We start from the raw sequence: 18,388 nt of genomic DNA on the forward strand, positions 1-18,388 counted from the left end.
ATACTGTGTTAAAGTCCCTTCCCCATTATCAAGCTCCCTGCCTCCAGGTCCGGAATCCGGCCCAACATGCGCCGCATAAATCCAGCATCGTCCCAATTCGGGGCATATACATTCAGTAATACCACCCGCACCCCCTGCAGCTTACCACTCACCATCACATACCTATCTCCATTGTCTGCCACGATGTTCAGTGCCTCAAACGACACTCGCTTCCCCACCAAAATCGCCACCCCTCGATTCTTTGCGTCCAACCCAGAGTGGAAAACCTGCCCTACCCACCCCTTTCTCAGCCTAACCTGATCTGCCACCCTCAAATGCGTCTCCTGGAGCATAACCACATCTGCCTTCAGTCCCTTCAGGTGCGCGAACACACAGGCCCTCTTGACCGGCTCGTTCAGGCCTCTCACATTCCAAGCTATCAGCCGGATCTGGGGGCTTCCCGCCCGCCGCTCCCCCCCCTGCTGATTAGCCATCCCGTATTCTAGACCAGCCATGTGCCCGCGCCTCCAGGACTCTCCATTCCCCCCAGCGGCAGACCCCAGTCCCGGCTCTTTCTCTGAGCTCCAGCTCCCCTTTGGCCAATGCAGCAGCAACCCAGTTCCCCCCCCCCCTCCTCTGGCTAGGTCCCCCCCTAGCTGCGTTGCTCCCCCCCCATATCACTCCCGTAAATCAGCTGACTCCTGCTGACCCCGGCCACTCCCACCTCTCCATCGACCCCCCAGTGTGGTAGTCCCCCCCCCCCCCCCCCCCCCCCCCCCCCCCCCCCCCCCCCCCCCCCCCCGCTCCTGTCCATCAGCGGGCGCTCCTCTCCAACACCTGCCCCGACCCCTTCCTTCCCCAGCACGGGCAAAAGCCCACGCTTTCCATCAAACCGGCCCCGCCCTCTCTGGCGCAGCTCCCTTTTGCGGCCTAATCCCAGCTCCCCCATCTCGGACCTCCCATCTCTCCTCCCCCCCCCAACGGGGCCCCGTCTTTCCAACCACCAACGCCCACACTCTCACAAAACCCCCACTTCGAACCATTTCACACTACCTCACCCAGCACCCAAGGAAACAGTACAGAACAGAACAGAACATCCCCCAAAACACAGTAACCACAGTAGCCCCACAGCGGCATCCCCTCACAACCGACCCTCAGTCCGTGTCTAACATTTCGGCTTGGATAAAGGTCCACGCCTCCTCCGGCGTCTCAAAGTAATGGTGCCGGTCCTTAAACGTGACCCACAGTCGCGCCGGCTGCAGCATCCCAAATTTCACCCCCTTCCGATGCAAATCTGGCTTAGCCCGATTGTACCCGGCCCTCTTCTTGGCCACCTCCGTGCTTCAATCCTGGTGTATACGGACCTCTGCATTCTCCCACCTGCTGCTCCGCTCCTTTTTTGCCCATCTTAGGACACACTCCCTGTCCGCCAAGCGGTGGAGCAGCGGCAGCTCGTTAGACTTGGGCCTCCTCGCCAGGACTCGGTGGGCACCATCCAGCTCCAGGGACCTCAGGAAGGCACGCGCGCCCATCAACGTGTTCAGCATCATGACCACATATGCTCCAGCATCCGACCCCTCCACTCCCTCCGGGAGACCCAGAATCAGCAGGTTCTTCCTCCTCGATCGATTCTCCATGTGCTCGAACTTCTCCTGCCATTTCATATGCAGCACCTCGTGCGCCTCTACCTTCACCGCCAGGCCCAATATCTCGTCCTCATTCTCTGAGGCCTTCTGCCGCACCTCCCGGATCGCCGCCCCTTGGGCCTTCTGGGTCTTGACCAGCTTATCAATCGAAGCCTTCATCGGCTCCAGTAGCTCTGCTTTCAATTCCGTGAAGCAGCGCTTGAGAAACTCCTGCTGCTCTTGCGACCACTGCGCCCACGCTGCCTGGTCTCCACCTGCCGCCATCGTGGTTTTCCTCCCTCGCACTTTCCGCTGCACCAAAATTACTTTTTTCACTGCTCCACTCCTGGTCCAATCCATACAGTGCCGGGGAAATGTTACTATCACCTTCCCACCCTGTGAACAGTTGAACAAATTCCGCTGGGGCCCCTACAAAGAGCCCAAAAATCCGTTTCTGGCGGGAGCTGCCGAACGTGCGACTTAGCTCAGCATTGCCGCAACCGGAAGTAGGAATAACGTATGTTGGAGGCAGAGATGATATTTAGAAAACATTGGAGTTTCCCTCTTCAAATTTTTAAATCAAATCTGAACTCCTGGATTGATACGGCTTTGTGAGATTCACTAGCATATTCCCGTATTGATTTTTAAAATTTAGTTAGGGATCTCCTCCCTTTGATAGTGGCAGCTCAGTATTCAGCAATTGTTATTTCTGACCACGTCCCACATTTTGTTGAATATTGCTGGAGTCCGGCTCCACCCAACACTCACTAGATACTGGATAAAAGCTCACTCGATACTACTTTGCTGGCAGATGAAAAAAAAGTTGCGAGCGTTTGTCTCGCATTCCATCCAGTGCCTCTGCCTGGTTCTGTGATTTAATGTCATCCCAACACTTAGAGAAAATTAAACTCATCATCAGGGGTCAGTGGATAGTTTCTACCCGAGATGGCAACCAGTTATTTCCTTTTTAAAGGATCTAGACACTGTCAGCTGTTAAGGAGTTTAGTTATAGCATTTAAGTTTAATTATGTGTTGTTTTATATTTGCTTGCACTCTTGATAATAATAACCTCTTATTGTCACAAGTTACTGTGAAAAGCCCCGAGTCGCCACATTCCGGCGCCTGTTCGGGGAGGCTGGGACGGGAATTGAACCCGCGCTGCTGGCCTTGTTCTGCATCACAAACCAACTGTCTAGCCCACTGAGCTAAACCAGCCCTTGCATTCTCATTGATTGTTTGTTTGTTATGGTGTTATTATGTAAAACTTCAATGAACATACTTAAAAAAAAATGTCTTTTTGGAAAGGCCTACCAAATTAACTGGCAATCAGGTGCTTAATGGGACAATGGTGGGCCTTCCCTGGGATCGTGGAATTTGAGGACAGTAGATAAGCTCACCAAGAAGCTGACAGTATTGACAACTCTGCAGTGCCACTGAGGAGGTGGTGGCTGCTGCCAGTAATTCATTCACCCAAGATCACCCTTGGACCCAAGCACAGGTTAATGATGGTGGGATGGCTGCACAACCGGGTCTCTCAATCAGGCGCTGAGGCAAGAAGGCCATGAACTTAATCAGGACAATGGTAAGAAGCCATCCACTCTCCAGGGTGATTAAATGCACCCACCCATGCCCCCTTCAATCAGCTAACTCACCAAAGGGGCGGACATTAAATTCCACCCCGTGTTTTTAATGAGAGAGGTCCCCTGGGTCTGCTCTAATTGTCTACACTTGCATTGTAAGAAAACTCTCTCACTGAGTAGCTGTACAACCCAATAAAACACCCACTCAAACCATTTACCACCTTCCTGATTTTGCAAGTTGTGTAAAGGTAATCTGTACTACCTGCATTAGTTGTCTGTTGAGTTTGGTCAATTCGAATTCTGCACTCTGGTACGCTCCTTCTTTGTTCAGTAACTCCCTGCGTATCTGACGATTCTGCAAAGATGCATTAACTTAGTTAGAATACCTTGAGCAATTAAGTGTGGAATCCGTCTCATTCGCTGAGAAACATTCCTAAAGGAGTTAATCAATTTACAATGTTAGATTCAGTCCCTTCACTAGGCATTTTTCCTATTTTGATCAGAATTTTTCTTCCTTCCTCAAAAACTAAGACAAGTTCACTTTCAAAAGGAACAATTGTTAAGATCGTATTTTGCAGAAGTCATGTGATTATCATCTGGTATCCCATGTTGCATGAATGCTAGAACTGTGGCTTAAGGAATTTTAAGTATGGGGTGTTACTTAAGGGTCTTCTGCTAGGACGAGTAAGGAGACCCTTCTGTTTCCAAACAATTGATAGTGCAATTTTTAGCCTGAAAATCGGTGCTATTCCCGCTATCGCAATCCGGACTGCACTTTTCGGACATTTTGAGGAATTTATTTTTCCCCACGGGAAAAATATCACGCCTGAGGTGCCAAGTGGTCTGAGTTGCCTAGCCCAGGGATCATCCGAACATTCAATGAAGGGGTGGGGGGGGGGCGCTGCATTTAAACGATTCCATAGCACTTGCTCGCATTCAAGCCAGGAGAATGGCACCAAGGAAACTAGCTCCTTGATTCGCGGAGGGGCCCTGACCTGTATGCCGTGGAGGAGAGACCCTCAGGCTGGTAGGAGACCCTCTAGCAAGATGGCGAATCCCACCTAGGAAACAGTCGCAGCCCTGCTTAGTGCCAACAGCCTGACCAAAAGAACAAGTCTGCAATGCAGCAAAAAGATGAATGACATACTCCGTTCTGGTAGGATAAGTGCTCTCTGTCTCCTCCGTGCACTTCACCTTTCCGCCACCCCTCAGATTGTCACCTTGATCCCAAATGCTGCCACCGAGCAAGGTCCCAGTACCCGACCTCACACAAGCTTCCTCACAATCCCTGGCACTCATCTGAACCTCTATCTTATTATATGCAGTTCCCACATATCATCTACATCTGACCCACCAGCTCATATCATCCGCTTTTGTATTCCTGCAGGAGGCTCACCACAACCACCGTGAGTGAGAGAAGATGGGCTGTGAAATGCCACAGCTGAGGATTCTGACTAGTTTTGAAGAGAGAGCCATGGAGTTCACAGGGGAGGAGCAGGACCAGGCCTATGTTGAGAGCGAGGTGGGCCTGTGAGAGAAAGGTGAAAAGCCACTGCACCTCCATCCAGATGACCAAACCCTTGACCATCTTCCCTGCCTTGCAGGAACATCACTCGAAGGGCATGGTCTGCCTACCAGCAGTATCTCACCACCCACCCTCAAGACATCATTTCAGGGGAGGACACTGATGAAGCATCACAGCCAACAGTCGGACCATCAACCATCGCAGAGGCATGCACCTTGGTGAGCGACCGTAGCAAGCAGGCTTCTGAGCCACTTCCAGTGAGCACCCCACAGCCCTGATCCACATTGTGAGGGCAGGAACATCTCAGGGATCAGATAATCGGAGGTCTGCTGGATCCCAGGGCTCAGCTGTGACCCAGCCAGGGGCTGTACCTCTGGATGCTTTCGTCACTCAGCTGCTGGAAGTCCAAAGTCAGAGCCGGAAAAATCACGAGGGGGTGAACGACACCCCTGCTACTGCAAGGCCGAATGGAGGAGTCCCAAAGTCTTCTGAGCCAGATGATGGTGAGGCTTCTCAAGCTCACTCCAGCTGCCCCACCATCCCATGGTGTAACACAGCGGCTGATGAGCACCCAGGGGGAGGAGGATCCACTGCAGCACATCTCAGAGCCTTCCACCCAAACGACCCTGGAAGTGCCCAGCCAATCTGAATCCCCCTTTCTTGAGACCGATGCAACTCAGATGCAGAGGGCAGAATAGGGTGTCTTGACAACGCCAATGCTACCCAAAAGTAAGCCGGGACCCTCCAGATCCCAGCCTCCAGGGGACGCTCGCTAAGGGCATCACAGGCACCAGGGTGTGGAACACTTATGTGAGAAATGCAGAAATTTCAGATACACTGGATTATACTTATTTGGTGAAGTGAGGTTTAAAAGCCTGGGTTTGAGTGTGTACTGCTGCAGTCATGCTTTGAAAAGAATCTGGGTTTGAAAGAAAATAATGTCAAAAGTTTGGGCTGATGCAATTTTGTTTTGATTAAGGGGATACCCTGGGGAGTTAATTAGTTTTCAGCTTGGTGAAATGTCATTGCTGGGTGGGGCTAAGGCATCAGGTTTTTTGTGAATGCATTTTCGGTATCAGTTCTGATCTGGCTGGAGCTGAGGCCAAGTAAGGTAGTTTGTTTTCACTGTGGGTTAGTTAAAAGAGATTACCTATATGTAAAGCAGTGCAGGCTTATCGAAGGACAAGGGGGAGCTGAAAAACGCCAGTTGAAACAGTTTTTGAAGACATCAAGCCAGAGTTTCTGCAGGGGTTTGGACCAAAGTCAGATCTGTTCTGTAAAGCAGTGTCAAGAAATCTCTTTCTCAAGGAATAACTCTGTAAAGCAAGGATTACTCTTTGCCACTTGTATTTAAGCTGGATTGTGAGCTCAATTGGGTTTATTTTCTTGTTATTTAAGACGGAATAAGATAGCAATTAAGGATATTGTGTTCACTGTATTGAGTAGTATTGTTTAAGGGGTAATTCGAAGCTATTTTCGACTGTGATGTTAAGATTTTTATACTGTGTTAGTAATAAAGTTTGTTTTAAATATCAAATCCCTATTTCGTTGTGCAATCACTCCTGGAGCAAAGTATCCTTTCCTCACAAGGCGGCATGGTAGCACAGTGGTTAGCACTATTGTTTCATAGCACCAGGGTCCCAGGTTTGATTCCCGGTTTGGGTCACTGTCTGTGCGGAGTCTGCATGTTCTCGCTGTGTCTCCGTGGGTTTCCTCTGGGTGCTCCGGTTTCCTCCCACAAGTCCTGAAATAAGTGCTTGTTAGGTGAATTGGACATTCTGAATTCTGCCTCACTGTACCCGAACAGGCGCTGGAATGTGGCGACTAGGGGATTTTCACAGTAACCTCATTACAGTGTTAATGTAACCCTACGTGTGACACTAACAAAAGATTATTATTGATTATTAGAATAAAATATTGGGGTTTCTGTCCAGTATCCTAGCCACTGTTGGGGTCTGGTATCATAATACTTTTTAAATCTGGACATGTCACTGAATTAAATGTTGTTCTTCTTCACCACCTTAACATCGCAAATTCTTTATCCCACCTCCCAGTGTCAAAGTGCTTCTCCCCATCGGGACACGGTTGTTCTCACAGGCCCTCAATGTCCGCCAGTCATTGCAAATGTTGAATGCAAATGTTTAATTTGCAGTGATAGGACTCAGGGATGAGTCAGTGAACCCCAGACCCTCATCTATCATTCAGTGAACCCTAGACTCTCGCCCCTAACCGTCCTCCAGAGAAAAGGAACAAAGGAATGTAGGGCAGAACCTCACTCAGACATGAGCCGGGGAGTCAGCGTGCTGGGAGCAGACAGACAGGAGTCAGACATAAGCAGTAGCTGAGGAGCCTCACACACCATTCCTCACTGCGAGCCATCATCACCCTCCTGCATTAACTGAGCAGCAGGTCTCAGGGATTCTCAAGCCCCAGCACTCTCTGCAACCTTCATCCCCTGGTCACAGAGGAGCCACGACGTTCTTGGGTGTGGTGTTGAGGGTCACACTGTCGGACAACAAGCTAGTCCTCCTCCATCGAGCCAGAGGCAATGAAGGCATCCCTACCCCTCCTTTCCATGTACACACTTGCCTCTGTAAGACCGCCATCTTCCAGATCCTCAGGTGCCTCATCCTTGACTCTCTCCCAAATGTCCTCCTCGTCCGAGGACACGTGCCTCTCCGGAGGTGTCCTCAGGAAGGTCATCGTCCCGCTGCAGATCCAGGTTGTGGAGAATATAACAGACCACGTCAATGTGGGAGGCACACTGGGGGCTGTATTGGAGGGCCTCACTGGACCTGCTGAGGCAACGCACCTGCCTCTTCACGAGACCAGTGCACAGCTCGAACACAGACAAACCGGGTTGCACTGTGAGCATTTTTGGACCTGGTCTCTGCTGTGGTCTCTGGCCTCCACACTGGCATTATCAGCCAAGACTTGAGGAAATATCCCTTGTCCCCTCCGAGGCATCGCTGCAGCCTGGGGTGGCGGAGGGATTCCTCCAAAATGCTAAGGATGTACGATTGGTCGAGGATGTAACGATCATGCAGGCTCCCTGGAAAACGGGCACACATGTGCATGAGGTGCATCTAGTGGTCCCACACCAACTGCACATTGAGCAAGTGGAACCCCTTCCGGTTTATGAAGGGGACTCCCTGGTGCCACGGTGATGGAGAGCGACATGGGTGCAGCCGATCACCCCTGCAACTGTGGCAGACAGGTTATGTTGCCAAAGACAGTGGCCCTCTCATCCTGCCGGGCCTGGTCGAAATGTAAAAACCCTGGCATAAAGTGCATTCATGATCTCACGGATGCACTTATGCGCGGTGCCTGCGAAATACCACAAGGTCACCCATGGAGCCTTGGAAGTACCCCATAGCTTAAAGGTTGAGGGCTGCCAAGAACATATTGGCCACAGGGAGCAGGTGTCCTGTGCCACCACATTGCGCCAAGTCCGCAAGGATGTGGCACACATACTGCATTGGTGAATCAGTGTCTTCTGCGGCACACGTTGTCTGACAGCTCCATTAAGGAAACATTGAGTCCTGTACACCCTCGGTCTCCTTCTGCGCCTTTGTGCCTACTGCACATTTGGTGTGGCTCCTGGCCCTAGAGCCTGTTCTGCGGCCCTCTGGGTGTCACTATACGTTGCTGCTGGAGTCTGTGCTTCTTCAGCACTGTAATAAGTTGAATGGCCAGCTCCTCCGATATCAGCCGGATTACTGCGAGGGAGGTGAGAAGAGAGAGGTTGGTGTTGCTGCCAGATAAAATCATTACCTCCCCAAACCCAATGGGCTCCCAGACCTAGGTTCAGGCATCCTCCCACCTCCAATACAGTACTAGCCCAGCCTAGGCCCTCGCCCACTTAGACTTGCCTTTGGCCTCCAGTCAGGTTCTCTCTAACATTGGGGGTTCTGACAGGATGGTTATATGCTCGTACTTTTAATGGCCAGGGTCTACTGGACCATGATATCTACCTTGGGAGATCTTGGGTCCTGACTGGCAGGCGTTAGGGTCCAGCACAGAAGTGAGCCCAATGACTCTTGATCCCATGCAACTAAGCGTTGAGCCCTGAACCCTGAGTACTCATCAAATTCCTTGACTTTGGGACTGAGGGCAGCTGACATTGTTAAAGGTTAAATCTGGATGGCCAATTAGTTTGAGAAGTACGAGTCTCAGGAATGTTAAAAGTGCATAATTGCTTTATGCTTCAGGAAAAGGGCAAAGCTAATAGGCACCCTTCCTACTCAGGCTGCATCATTATGAGATCTCACTGATATCATGCCTCAACACTTAAGCCACCTGGACAGCTACTCCACCACCCCCCCCCCTTCCCATCCCCACCCCTCTCTCCCCACAGGCTGGGTACCATGTTCTCTTTTGGAGTCTCATCCATCCAGCCCACTAAGTCCGGCTGCTTGACTCATATGACACCTCACCCCATGTGGCCCGCAGCCACACCCACCCCATACCCCCATGTTTCAGATAGCAGACTAATGCAGCCCTAATACCACATTTAAGCAACAGACAGCAGACTTCAGGACCACCCACGGCCCCCCACCCCACTCCCCTCCCTTCCCCGACACCTTCGAGACATCCCCTCCCCACGCCAGAGCTGGCCAGCAGGCTCCGTCACCTTGAACTCCCTGGAGCTCAGTGGCGACAATGATACTCAACTTCTTTCTCCCTCTCAGAGGTCACAGCACTCAGTTACAGTTTTTAAAAAGCAGCAATAATTTGTGAGTGTGAAAATTCGATGATGAGGATTGAAAACCCGATGTTAACCACGCTAAGTATATGTTAATGGATTCAAATTCATGCAAATAAGGTCCAAATAAGGTCCAATGCCCTCCCTGAGCATGAACAGGATCACGTCATCAGGCAGGGGCCGGGACGATCGCGATCGGAAATCTCGCTGGCGCAAATCCCGTTTTTGGCCTCCTGCGAAATTTAGCGGCCATGACAGGAGTTGAGCCCGCAGCTAACGTGACTGCCAAATCCCATCCCTGAACTCGATATTATAGAAATGATAGAGGTACTGCAAAAGGTGCAAAAAAGATTCACAAAGAAGATACCAGAACTCAGGAGGCTACACTCAGCGAGAAAGATTGAACAGACTGGAACTTATTTCTCTAAAAAAGTGAAGGCGGAGAGATTACCTAATAGAGATATTTAAATTATGGCGGGGTTTGATAGGGTCGATGTAGGGAACATTTTTTCACTTCTGGTGGAGATCAGAACTAGAGGTGTAAATATTAGATAGTCGCTAACAGATCCAATATTGAATTAGGAGAACATTTTTTACCAAGAATGCTCAGAAAGGGGAACTTGCTACCACACGGCGTGGTTGAAATGATGCAGTTAAGGGAAGCTAGATAAAAACGTAAGTGAGAAAGGAATTGAAAGGCATGCTGGTAGGGTGACATTAAGCAGGCTGTGGAGATTCCTATGCCGCATTATCACTAATACGGACCAAAGGATGAATGGTCTATTTCTGTGCTGTGCATTCTATGGATCCTCAGGATTGAAGGCGTTTACTGAACTAGGAAACTTTTCTCAAAACATAAATGACAAGGACTCTTAATTAGAGACTATTGAGTAAGGCGGTGAGAGCCATATCTGTGGAAGAGAAGCCAAAGAACTGAGGAAGCCCTTATCAATAGGGTTTTTATAACCCATCCTCATTTGCTCACAGACATGCTAAATCCAGTCAGGTAAAAATTAGAGGCAATTAATTATCAATAATTAAATTACTCTAGGCACAATTCAATAAAGTGTGCACCTTCTTTAGAAGTGTAAACCCATGTGTTTGCGTTCTGTTGTAGGCTGTTGATCATACTTAATTATTTGTACGACGGTTAGAAGAATTAGAAACCTTTGATGAAACATTGTATCTTATTATCTAACCTGCGATTTAAGGCTTGATAATTCTAGCCTTAACTGTTCTAGGAGATCGTCTAATGGATCACCGTCTCTGGTAAGGCTCTTGGCTGGCTCTTCAGAATCGTTCACCTGCACCGATTGCACACTCCCAGTCGTGGGGACATCTGCTTTCTCAAGTAACCCTGCTGCATTATTCTCTGGCATCTCTGGTAATGTTACCAAAGTGGTTGTCAATGACTCTGACCTGACGGGAGATTCTAGTTCTTCTAATGGATTTGTTTGCAACTTGTCAACAGATGTTTTCTTTACATAATATTGTGTTGAATCCTGATAGTTAACAAACTGACTTTCTCTCTGGGAAGTCATAGAGTCTTCCCGACGCAAAGACATGCGCCGAGAACTTCCTACAGATCTCTGAAGAATATCTGAAATCTGGCTGGACATTTTGATTAATGCAACATCCCTATAGTACTCAGTTTCTTGGGGAGCATCAACAAAACGTCTTCTGTCCTATATAAAAACAGAGCAGATGCAGTACTGAATTAAATGACACTTTTGTCTCAATGAACCCTGATCATTCCTTAACAACATCTTTAAGCTAGAAATAAATATAACTTTCAAAAGAGCAGTGAAAACAGGTACAGAATTATTTTGAACCATCAATGGTCACTTACATCATATTTTGCTGGGCACTACAAGGCAGCAATTCCTGCAAAATCTATAAATAAGTATACAGGAAAGTTATTTCTTAATGGTATGCAGAATTATGGAATTCCTACAGTGTTGTTGGAGGCCATTTGGCTCATCGAGTCTGCACCGACTCCCTTTGAGTCCCTAGTAGCCCAGCGTGGAGGCCTGGATAAACGACATGGCTGGGTTCATAAAGCTGGAGAGGATTAAGTTTGCCTTGAGAGGATCTGCGCAGGGGTTCTACAGGCGGTGGCAACCGTTCCTAGACTACCTCGCAGAACGTTAGAGGAAGGTCGGTCAGCAGCAGCAGCAACCCGGGGTGGGGGGTGGGGGGAAGAGAGAACGAGAGAGTGTGTGAGGGGATGGATGAGCGGGAGATAACATGGAGGGTGGGGGAAACTGGCACGTGCGGGCGAGAGCCAGGGTATAAAGCTATGTAAATATACCATTTTGCCATGTGTATATCTTGCTCAGTGCGATTTTGTGTTATTTTGTTACCGGGGGGGGGGGGGGGGGGGGGGTATTGTTTGTAAGGGGAAAAAATTGTGTTGTTAAAAAACTTTAATAAATACATTTTTTTTTTTAAAAGAGTCTGCACTGACTCGCTGAAAGAGCACCCTACCCAGGCCCACTCACCCGCCCCATCCCTGTAACTCCATCTAAGGGGCAATTTATCATGGCCAATCCACCTAACCTGCACATCTTTGAACAGTGGGAGGAAACCGGAGCACCCGGAGGAAACCCACGCAGACACGGGGAGGATGTGCAGACTCCGCACAGACAGTGACCCAAGGCCGGAATTGAACCTGAGTCCTTGGCACTCTGAGGCAGCCCATCGTGCCGCCCGTACATATATCCACATCCACCCTGCCAGGCTTATGGACTCGCTTGCTTGATAAATGCTAGTTCCATTGGGCCCAGTCATGATGATTTATCAAAAGAAGGCTATTTAAGAGACATTATGCAAACTTACACACAGTAAGTATGCAATGTCATTGAATTGGGCCTCTTCAGGAACTATCTTGCTGCTTCTTCTTGGGATTAGGGAGTTTCAGTGAAGATACATTGACGCCATTGGGTTGTGTGCACAGGCACACTTACACACTAGTGACTAAGTGTCGTATCAACACACCACTTCAATGTTATGTCACAAGTTATATCTGAAGAGCGCTGAGAAGTACATATGCTAGTCTCAGGGGTTGGATGTTTTCTGCACCATATTCCTGGGTCCAATATTCGGTAGCCGGCTTTGTCACATTACTTAGGAAATTTTAAAATAATTTCCTCAGAAGAACATGTCAATTTTAAATGGCAAATATTCCGATATATGATGATTGTTCTGTATTGTTTCCCGACTCATTTTATTCTCTAATCAATTTTTCCACTGCAAGGTTTACCTGTGCTATACAATTTCTCTGTTTGAAAGGGCAGGCTGGAGGTCTGGCCCCATTCCTTCACCATTGTTATGCGATAGCCATTTGCTAGGAGGAGCACAAAGGGGGGTTTGGATACACTAACTGTCTAATTTTCTCTCCCTCCCCAAAAGGATGCACCTGGTTACAGCTGAGGTTAGGAACTCACGATGTGCACCTAAATGCATTGGAATTCCACTATTATGGACAATTTGAGGTCCCTATTGGTTTTGATCATCTAAAGGGATTGGGAGAGAAATTTCTCAATTTTCCTCTTACAAATCATTCTGGGTTTTCATTCTTCCTCCTCCCGGGAGACCATGGTTCAGATGGATTGGGGAGTGCTGTAAACATTATGAGACACATAGCACAGGAAGGATAGGAGCATCTTTTTCCATCGCTGTATCATGCTTGTCAAGGCATTAAATTCTATTCACTCTTCTTCTATGACAGAATTAGGATAATGGACTAGACATTTCATTTCACTGCAAGAATTGTAATTCTATTACACTTTACACCGGATGCTGGTCAGAATTACTTAACAAAATAAGGTTACTGCATCATAATTTAGATGTTTGACAGAATTAAAATTTCAACATAAAGCTTATGATGTTACCTTGTTCTTTAACTCAAAGTTGGAAATACTTGACCGTTCTGATTCTTTGCTTGGATTTATCCTTTCATTAAACTGATCCTCCAAACCCAGGTCTTCTGCTGAAATTCCTAGAAAGTGCAACACATTGACTAATCTTGGCATGCTACTCAATATGATCAAAGATAAAATCTATATGTAAAAGAAAACACTTAGTTCTATATTTTAAATTGAAATTCAGAACCTATTTTAGACCTGAAGTATTATTTCAATTTATTGGACAGGATTTCCATTTGGGCCCGCACCAAAGCCAGAAATTTCCGCCCAAGGTCAACGAGCCTGTAAACGATCCGTCAAATTGTCCATCCCACCCGTGACGATTCCCACAGTGGGAGGGACCAGAAAATTTACCCCATTGTATTTAAAAAGCTTATGCACAAGCTGATTTATAGCCTATAAAGAACCTTAGCAATAGTAGAACAATGAACATCATTTCTAAATAACAACCAAAGTCCCCAGCAGTTGCTTTTGTACATTTGTTTTCTGGGGGACAGTGATTATTAATATAAAAACACTATCCTTCTTAATCTCTTTCTTTGCCTTTCATTTCCCTAAAGTTATCAGCAATTATCAGTGTGTGTGTAAATAATATGAAACTAATTACATCCTACAAGTCAATAAGTGGAAATTATACTGTAGGAAAGAGCCTCACAAAAACACCAAGAACAATTTGTAACATTGTCATATTCCCCCCGTTTCTGTTACATTTTAAACTCACTGCATCTTGTGTACAGCCTAATTCACATTTGTTTAATCATCCTTGATTTCCTTTATGATTTGAATGAATATTGTATTTCTTGTCCACTGTGCACTTTACATTTTATAATATTGTTGGTTCATATTCTCATGGATTTGAATTTGTAGAAGGAGGAGATTTGTTAAGAATTGCATTGAATTCTTGTATTTCTATTGAGTGGTTTTATCTTGCACCTTTCTGTAGAGATTTGTTCCGAATCATTTTAAATGTGATGCATTATTTTTGGTGTCATACTGTATCTCTTTGTAATTAAAATTTGTGTTACTTTTTTAGTGGTGCTAGCCCGGAGAGGTCCTTGGCTTTGACCACTAACAAAGACAGTGGACATGAACCAGTCCACCACATGGGCACCTAATCCATAAGAAGAACATAGGAACAATCCAATGAGCAATTGTAATCATGAGGTCCAGACCACATCACATCAACCTGTTCACTAAGATATGTTGAGAGAGAGACTTAATTTCTCCACTTGGCATCTCAGGAGTCCATCACCACACTAGACAGCCCATTATAAGCTTTAACCCACCATGAAAGTAATTGCAAAAGCCTGAAATTTGGAGAATATTTGGTAGCAAATTGTCAAAGTTTGACGTTATTACCCCTCAGAAACTGACTGCAATTTCAGAATTTAGTGCAATCGTAAATTAAGACGGGAATCCTGGTGTTCACTGATGATTGCACAATGCTCAGCACCATTCGGGATCCTCAGATCCTGAAGCAGTATGTGCGCATTTATAGCAAGCCTGGACAATATTCAGGGTTGGGCTGATAAGTGGCGAGAAACATTCGTGCCACACAAGTGCCAGGTAATGACCAACAAAAGAGAATCCAACCATCTTCTCTTGACATTAATTGGCATTACCATTACTGACCCCCCCTCCCAAAAAAAAAACATTGAGAGTTACCACTGACCAGAAACTGAACTGGACCAGCCACATAAACACTGTGCCCATAAATGCAGGTCAGAGGGTGGGAACTCAAAGCCTGTCCACCATCTGCAAGGCCGAAGTCAGGAGGGCACCTGAATATTCTCCAATTGCCTGGATGAGCGCAGCTCCCACAGCATTTAAGAAGCTCAAAACTATCCATGACAAAGCAGCTCGCTTGATTAACACCCTATCCATCACCTTCGACATCCATTCCCTTTACCATTGATGCACAGTGGCAGTAGTGTGTGCCATCTACAAAATGCACTGAAGGAACTCCTCAAGGCTCCTTCAACAGCAACTTCCAAACCCACAACCTCAAACACCAAGATGGACAAGGGCAGCAGACATAAGTGAACACCAGCACCTGCATGTTCTCCTCCAGGTCAGACAGCATCCTGACTTGGAATTATATTGCTGTTTATTCACTGCCACTGGGTCAAAATCCCTGAACTCACCCCCCCCCCCCCCCCCCCCCCGACACATACAAGCAGGCCTGTGGGTGTATATATATACTACATGGACTGCAGCGGTTCAAGGTGGCTCACCATCACTTACTCAAGGAGAATTAGGGTGCACAATAAAAATGGTGGCGTAGCCAGCGAAGCCCACATCAATGAAAGAATTGAAATTCAGGGAAATCAATTACTTTTGCGAGAACCTCTACTTTCCTGCTCTCACACTGCTGTTAGAAAATCCATTAAAAGTTAAGCCTTATTCAATGAGATGCAACTAGAATTTTTGAATGCCAATCTGACTAATAACTACTGCTGAGCAACCTATCTAGCCTTGATTATATAATTTTATATTTGTGGAGAGTTAACTGTTTCCATTTGGATTAATTTTTTTTTTTTTAAATGCTTGTTCATGATATTTCAACTTTAGCCTGATGACACATGTTTCCCACTCTTTATTTCTCTCTCTCTCTGAACAACTTTAAAAAATTGATCTGATTATTAGTGCTTTGGTTTCCTGGTTGGCTGTCTGTGAGAATTCTTTAATGTGACTGGCTGATTAATGCTGGGAATCCCCATTAAGCCACATTAGAATTATTTCACATTGAGAGAGTTAAAGTTCCCACCACAGAGATGGTTGGTTCTTGCAGCAAGGCTTCGTTCAAGGTCAGTGCTCAGTGCCTTTGTTTCAATGCTGGCCACAAAGCCTGGGTTAGTTATGCTGCACAGACCGCAGTGACTAAGTACTGAGTGTGTTTGAATTTTGAGGACAATTTGAACCTAATTTTCCCACCACCCCCAAACATGTCATCTTGGAGCCAAGAAAGTTCAGCTCTCAAGTGTCAGTCTGGATTATATTCTCCAGCCCAGTTGAATCCGGAACGTTCAGACTCAGAAGTGCGAGTGTTACCCACAGAGTTATTAAGTTGGGAGATGCCATGGTTACAATGCTTCTTTTTTATCCCTGACCTCCCACTTGAGGCCTTGGCTCTTCTCCAGGGGCCTCAGCCACAAAATTCTTCTCGCCTCCTCAGAAGCACCAAACCACTTTGGGGACTCATTACTGTTGCTTAATGTCAGGAAACTGGTGCCATCTGTGAGGTTTAACCTTCTCTGATTATGTCGTTCACCTTGTTATTTAAAAGTACACTTTGCTCCACTGTCATTGGAGAAACTACTGTGCACATTCACCTAATGGTAACAAGAGCAAACTTTTTTTTTGTTCTACATTTGCAAATACACAAGACAACAATTCTCTATTAGATGGTGATGTACAGTGATGGAGCATAAAATTTACCTTCAGCACCCGCTCGCATGCCTTTATCTTGAGCCATCCGGCGAATTTGCCTCTTTAACACCAGTCTTTCTTCTTCCAGGCGTTCAACCTGAATTAATGAGCATTGGAAGCTTTTGGACTTGTAAATGGAACAGCGCTACATAAAACTGACAAACCAATAGCAAGACAATCAAGGTGATTAACAAACCTCTTTTAGCAGAACCTGGTTCTCAGCCTGAAACTGCTGTTGTTTCAAGTACTTGGTTTTCCTAAATTCACTCAGATCAATTACTTTGCTTGCTTCGAGGCCTAAACACAAATTATTTTCATTAACGTGAGAACAAACTGTACTTTTAAATCAACCTCTTTCATCAGCAGAGTTCAGGAAATAAGGGGCAAAATACCACTGGTATTGTTAGTTATTGTGACAATGCTAAACACAGTTGGATGGACTGGTGGCACCGGATATTGATTGGTATTCCACTTTCTGGATTATTTACTGCGAGAGCTTGCCACACAATGGTATAGGGAAGGAGTGCCTAAGCTTTTCACGTTCATTTGGTTTATTAAGGTATATTGCCAGGGAACCTCAGGGGAACCAATGAGAAAAGGACAGGGGAAACGAAGAGAGATAGGGGGCAGAAAGAGGCGGCGCAGAGAGAGAGGCAGGCAGGGCAGAGAGAGAGAGGGGGGCAGGGCAGAGAAAGAGAAGGAGGCGGGGCAGAGAGAGAGAGAGGCAGGGCAGAGAGAGAGGGAAAGGTGGGGCAGAGAGAGAGAGGGAGAGCCATGGCAGAGAGAGAGAGAGAGAGAGAGAGAGAGAGAGAGAGAGAGAGAGAGCGAGAGAGCGAGGGAGAGGCGGGGCAAAGAGAGAGAGATAGGGCAGAGAGAGAGGGGGGAGGTGAGAGAGAGATGGGGAGATGGGAAAGAGAGAGGGAGCGCTGGGCAGAGAGAGAGAGATGGGGAGATAGGGTGGAGAGAGGGAGAGGCAGGGCAGAGCGAGATGGAGAGACGGAGCAGAGAGAGGGAGCGGCGGGGCAGAGCGAGATGGAGAGGCAGAGCAGAGAGAGGGAGCGGCGGGGCAGAGAGAGAGGAAGAGGAGGGGCAGAGAGAGGTAGAGACGGGGCAGAGAGAGAGAAAGGTTTAGCAGAGAGGAAGAGGGGCAGGACAGAGAGGGAGAGGCGGGGCAGGGAGAGAGGGAGAGGTGGGGCAGAGAGAGATGAAGAGGAGGGGCAGAGAGGAGGTAGAGACGGGGCACAGAGAGAGAAAGGTTTAGCAGAGAGGAAGAGGGGCAGGACAGAGAGGGAGAGGCAGGATAGAGAGAGAGAGAGAGAGAGAGAGAGAGAGAGGGAGAGCTGGGGCAGAGAGAGGGAGAGGCAGGATAGAGGGAGAGAGAGAGGGAGAGGTGGGGCAGAGAGAGAGGGAGTGGTGGAACAGAAAGAGAGGGAGAGGCGGGGCAGAGAGAGAGAGGTTGAGGCGGGGCAGAGAGAGAGGTGGGGCAGAGAGGGAGAGGTGGGGCAGAGAGGGAGAGGTGGGGCAGTGAGGGAGCGGCAGGCCAGTGAGGGAGCGGCAGGCCAGTGAGAGAGGGAGAGGCGGGGCAGAGAGGGAGGGTGAGGCGGGGCAGTGAGGGAGGG

At 47.6% G+C, this 18,388-nt stretch overlaps 1 protein-coding gene across 6 annotated transcripts in view; it reads right to left on the minus strand.

The window, feature by feature from the left end:
- The window catches only part of cep290 (centrosomal protein 290), a 194,104-nt gene that overhangs the window by 125,161 nt on the left and 50,555 nt on the right, over positions 1 to 18,388 (minus strand). For 5 of the 6 annotated variants that reach the window (XR_011936509.1, XM_072484934.1, XM_072484936.1 and 2 more), the window contains exons 15-18: positions 16,966 to 17,066; positions 16,779 to 16,866; positions 13,308 to 13,414; positions 3,447 to 3,539 (exon numbers count right to left, since the gene is read on the minus strand). Coding sequence is in view for 5 of the 6 variants with exons in the window: in XM_072484934.1 (XP_072341035.1) it covers positions 3,447 to 3,539; positions 13,308 to 13,414; positions 16,779 to 16,866; positions 16,966 to 17,066 (389 nt within the window). In the remaining variant the exon portion in view is untranslated. Of the gene's footprint in view, positions 1 to 3,446; positions 3,540 to 10,613; positions 11,065 to 13,307; positions 13,415 to 16,778; positions 16,867 to 16,965; positions 17,067 to 18,388 lie in introns of those variants that run through there. The other variant, XM_072484937.1, reaches the window with a different exon arrangement.

Source organism: Scyliorhinus torazame, chromosome 19 (genome assembly GCF_047496885.1).
Source record: "Scyliorhinus torazame isolate Kashiwa2021f chromosome 19, sScyTor2.1, whole genome shotgun sequence".
In the NCBI taxonomy this organism is placed as follows: Eukaryota; Metazoa; Chordata; class Chondrichthyes; order Carcharhiniformes; family Scyliorhinidae; genus Scyliorhinus; species Scyliorhinus torazame.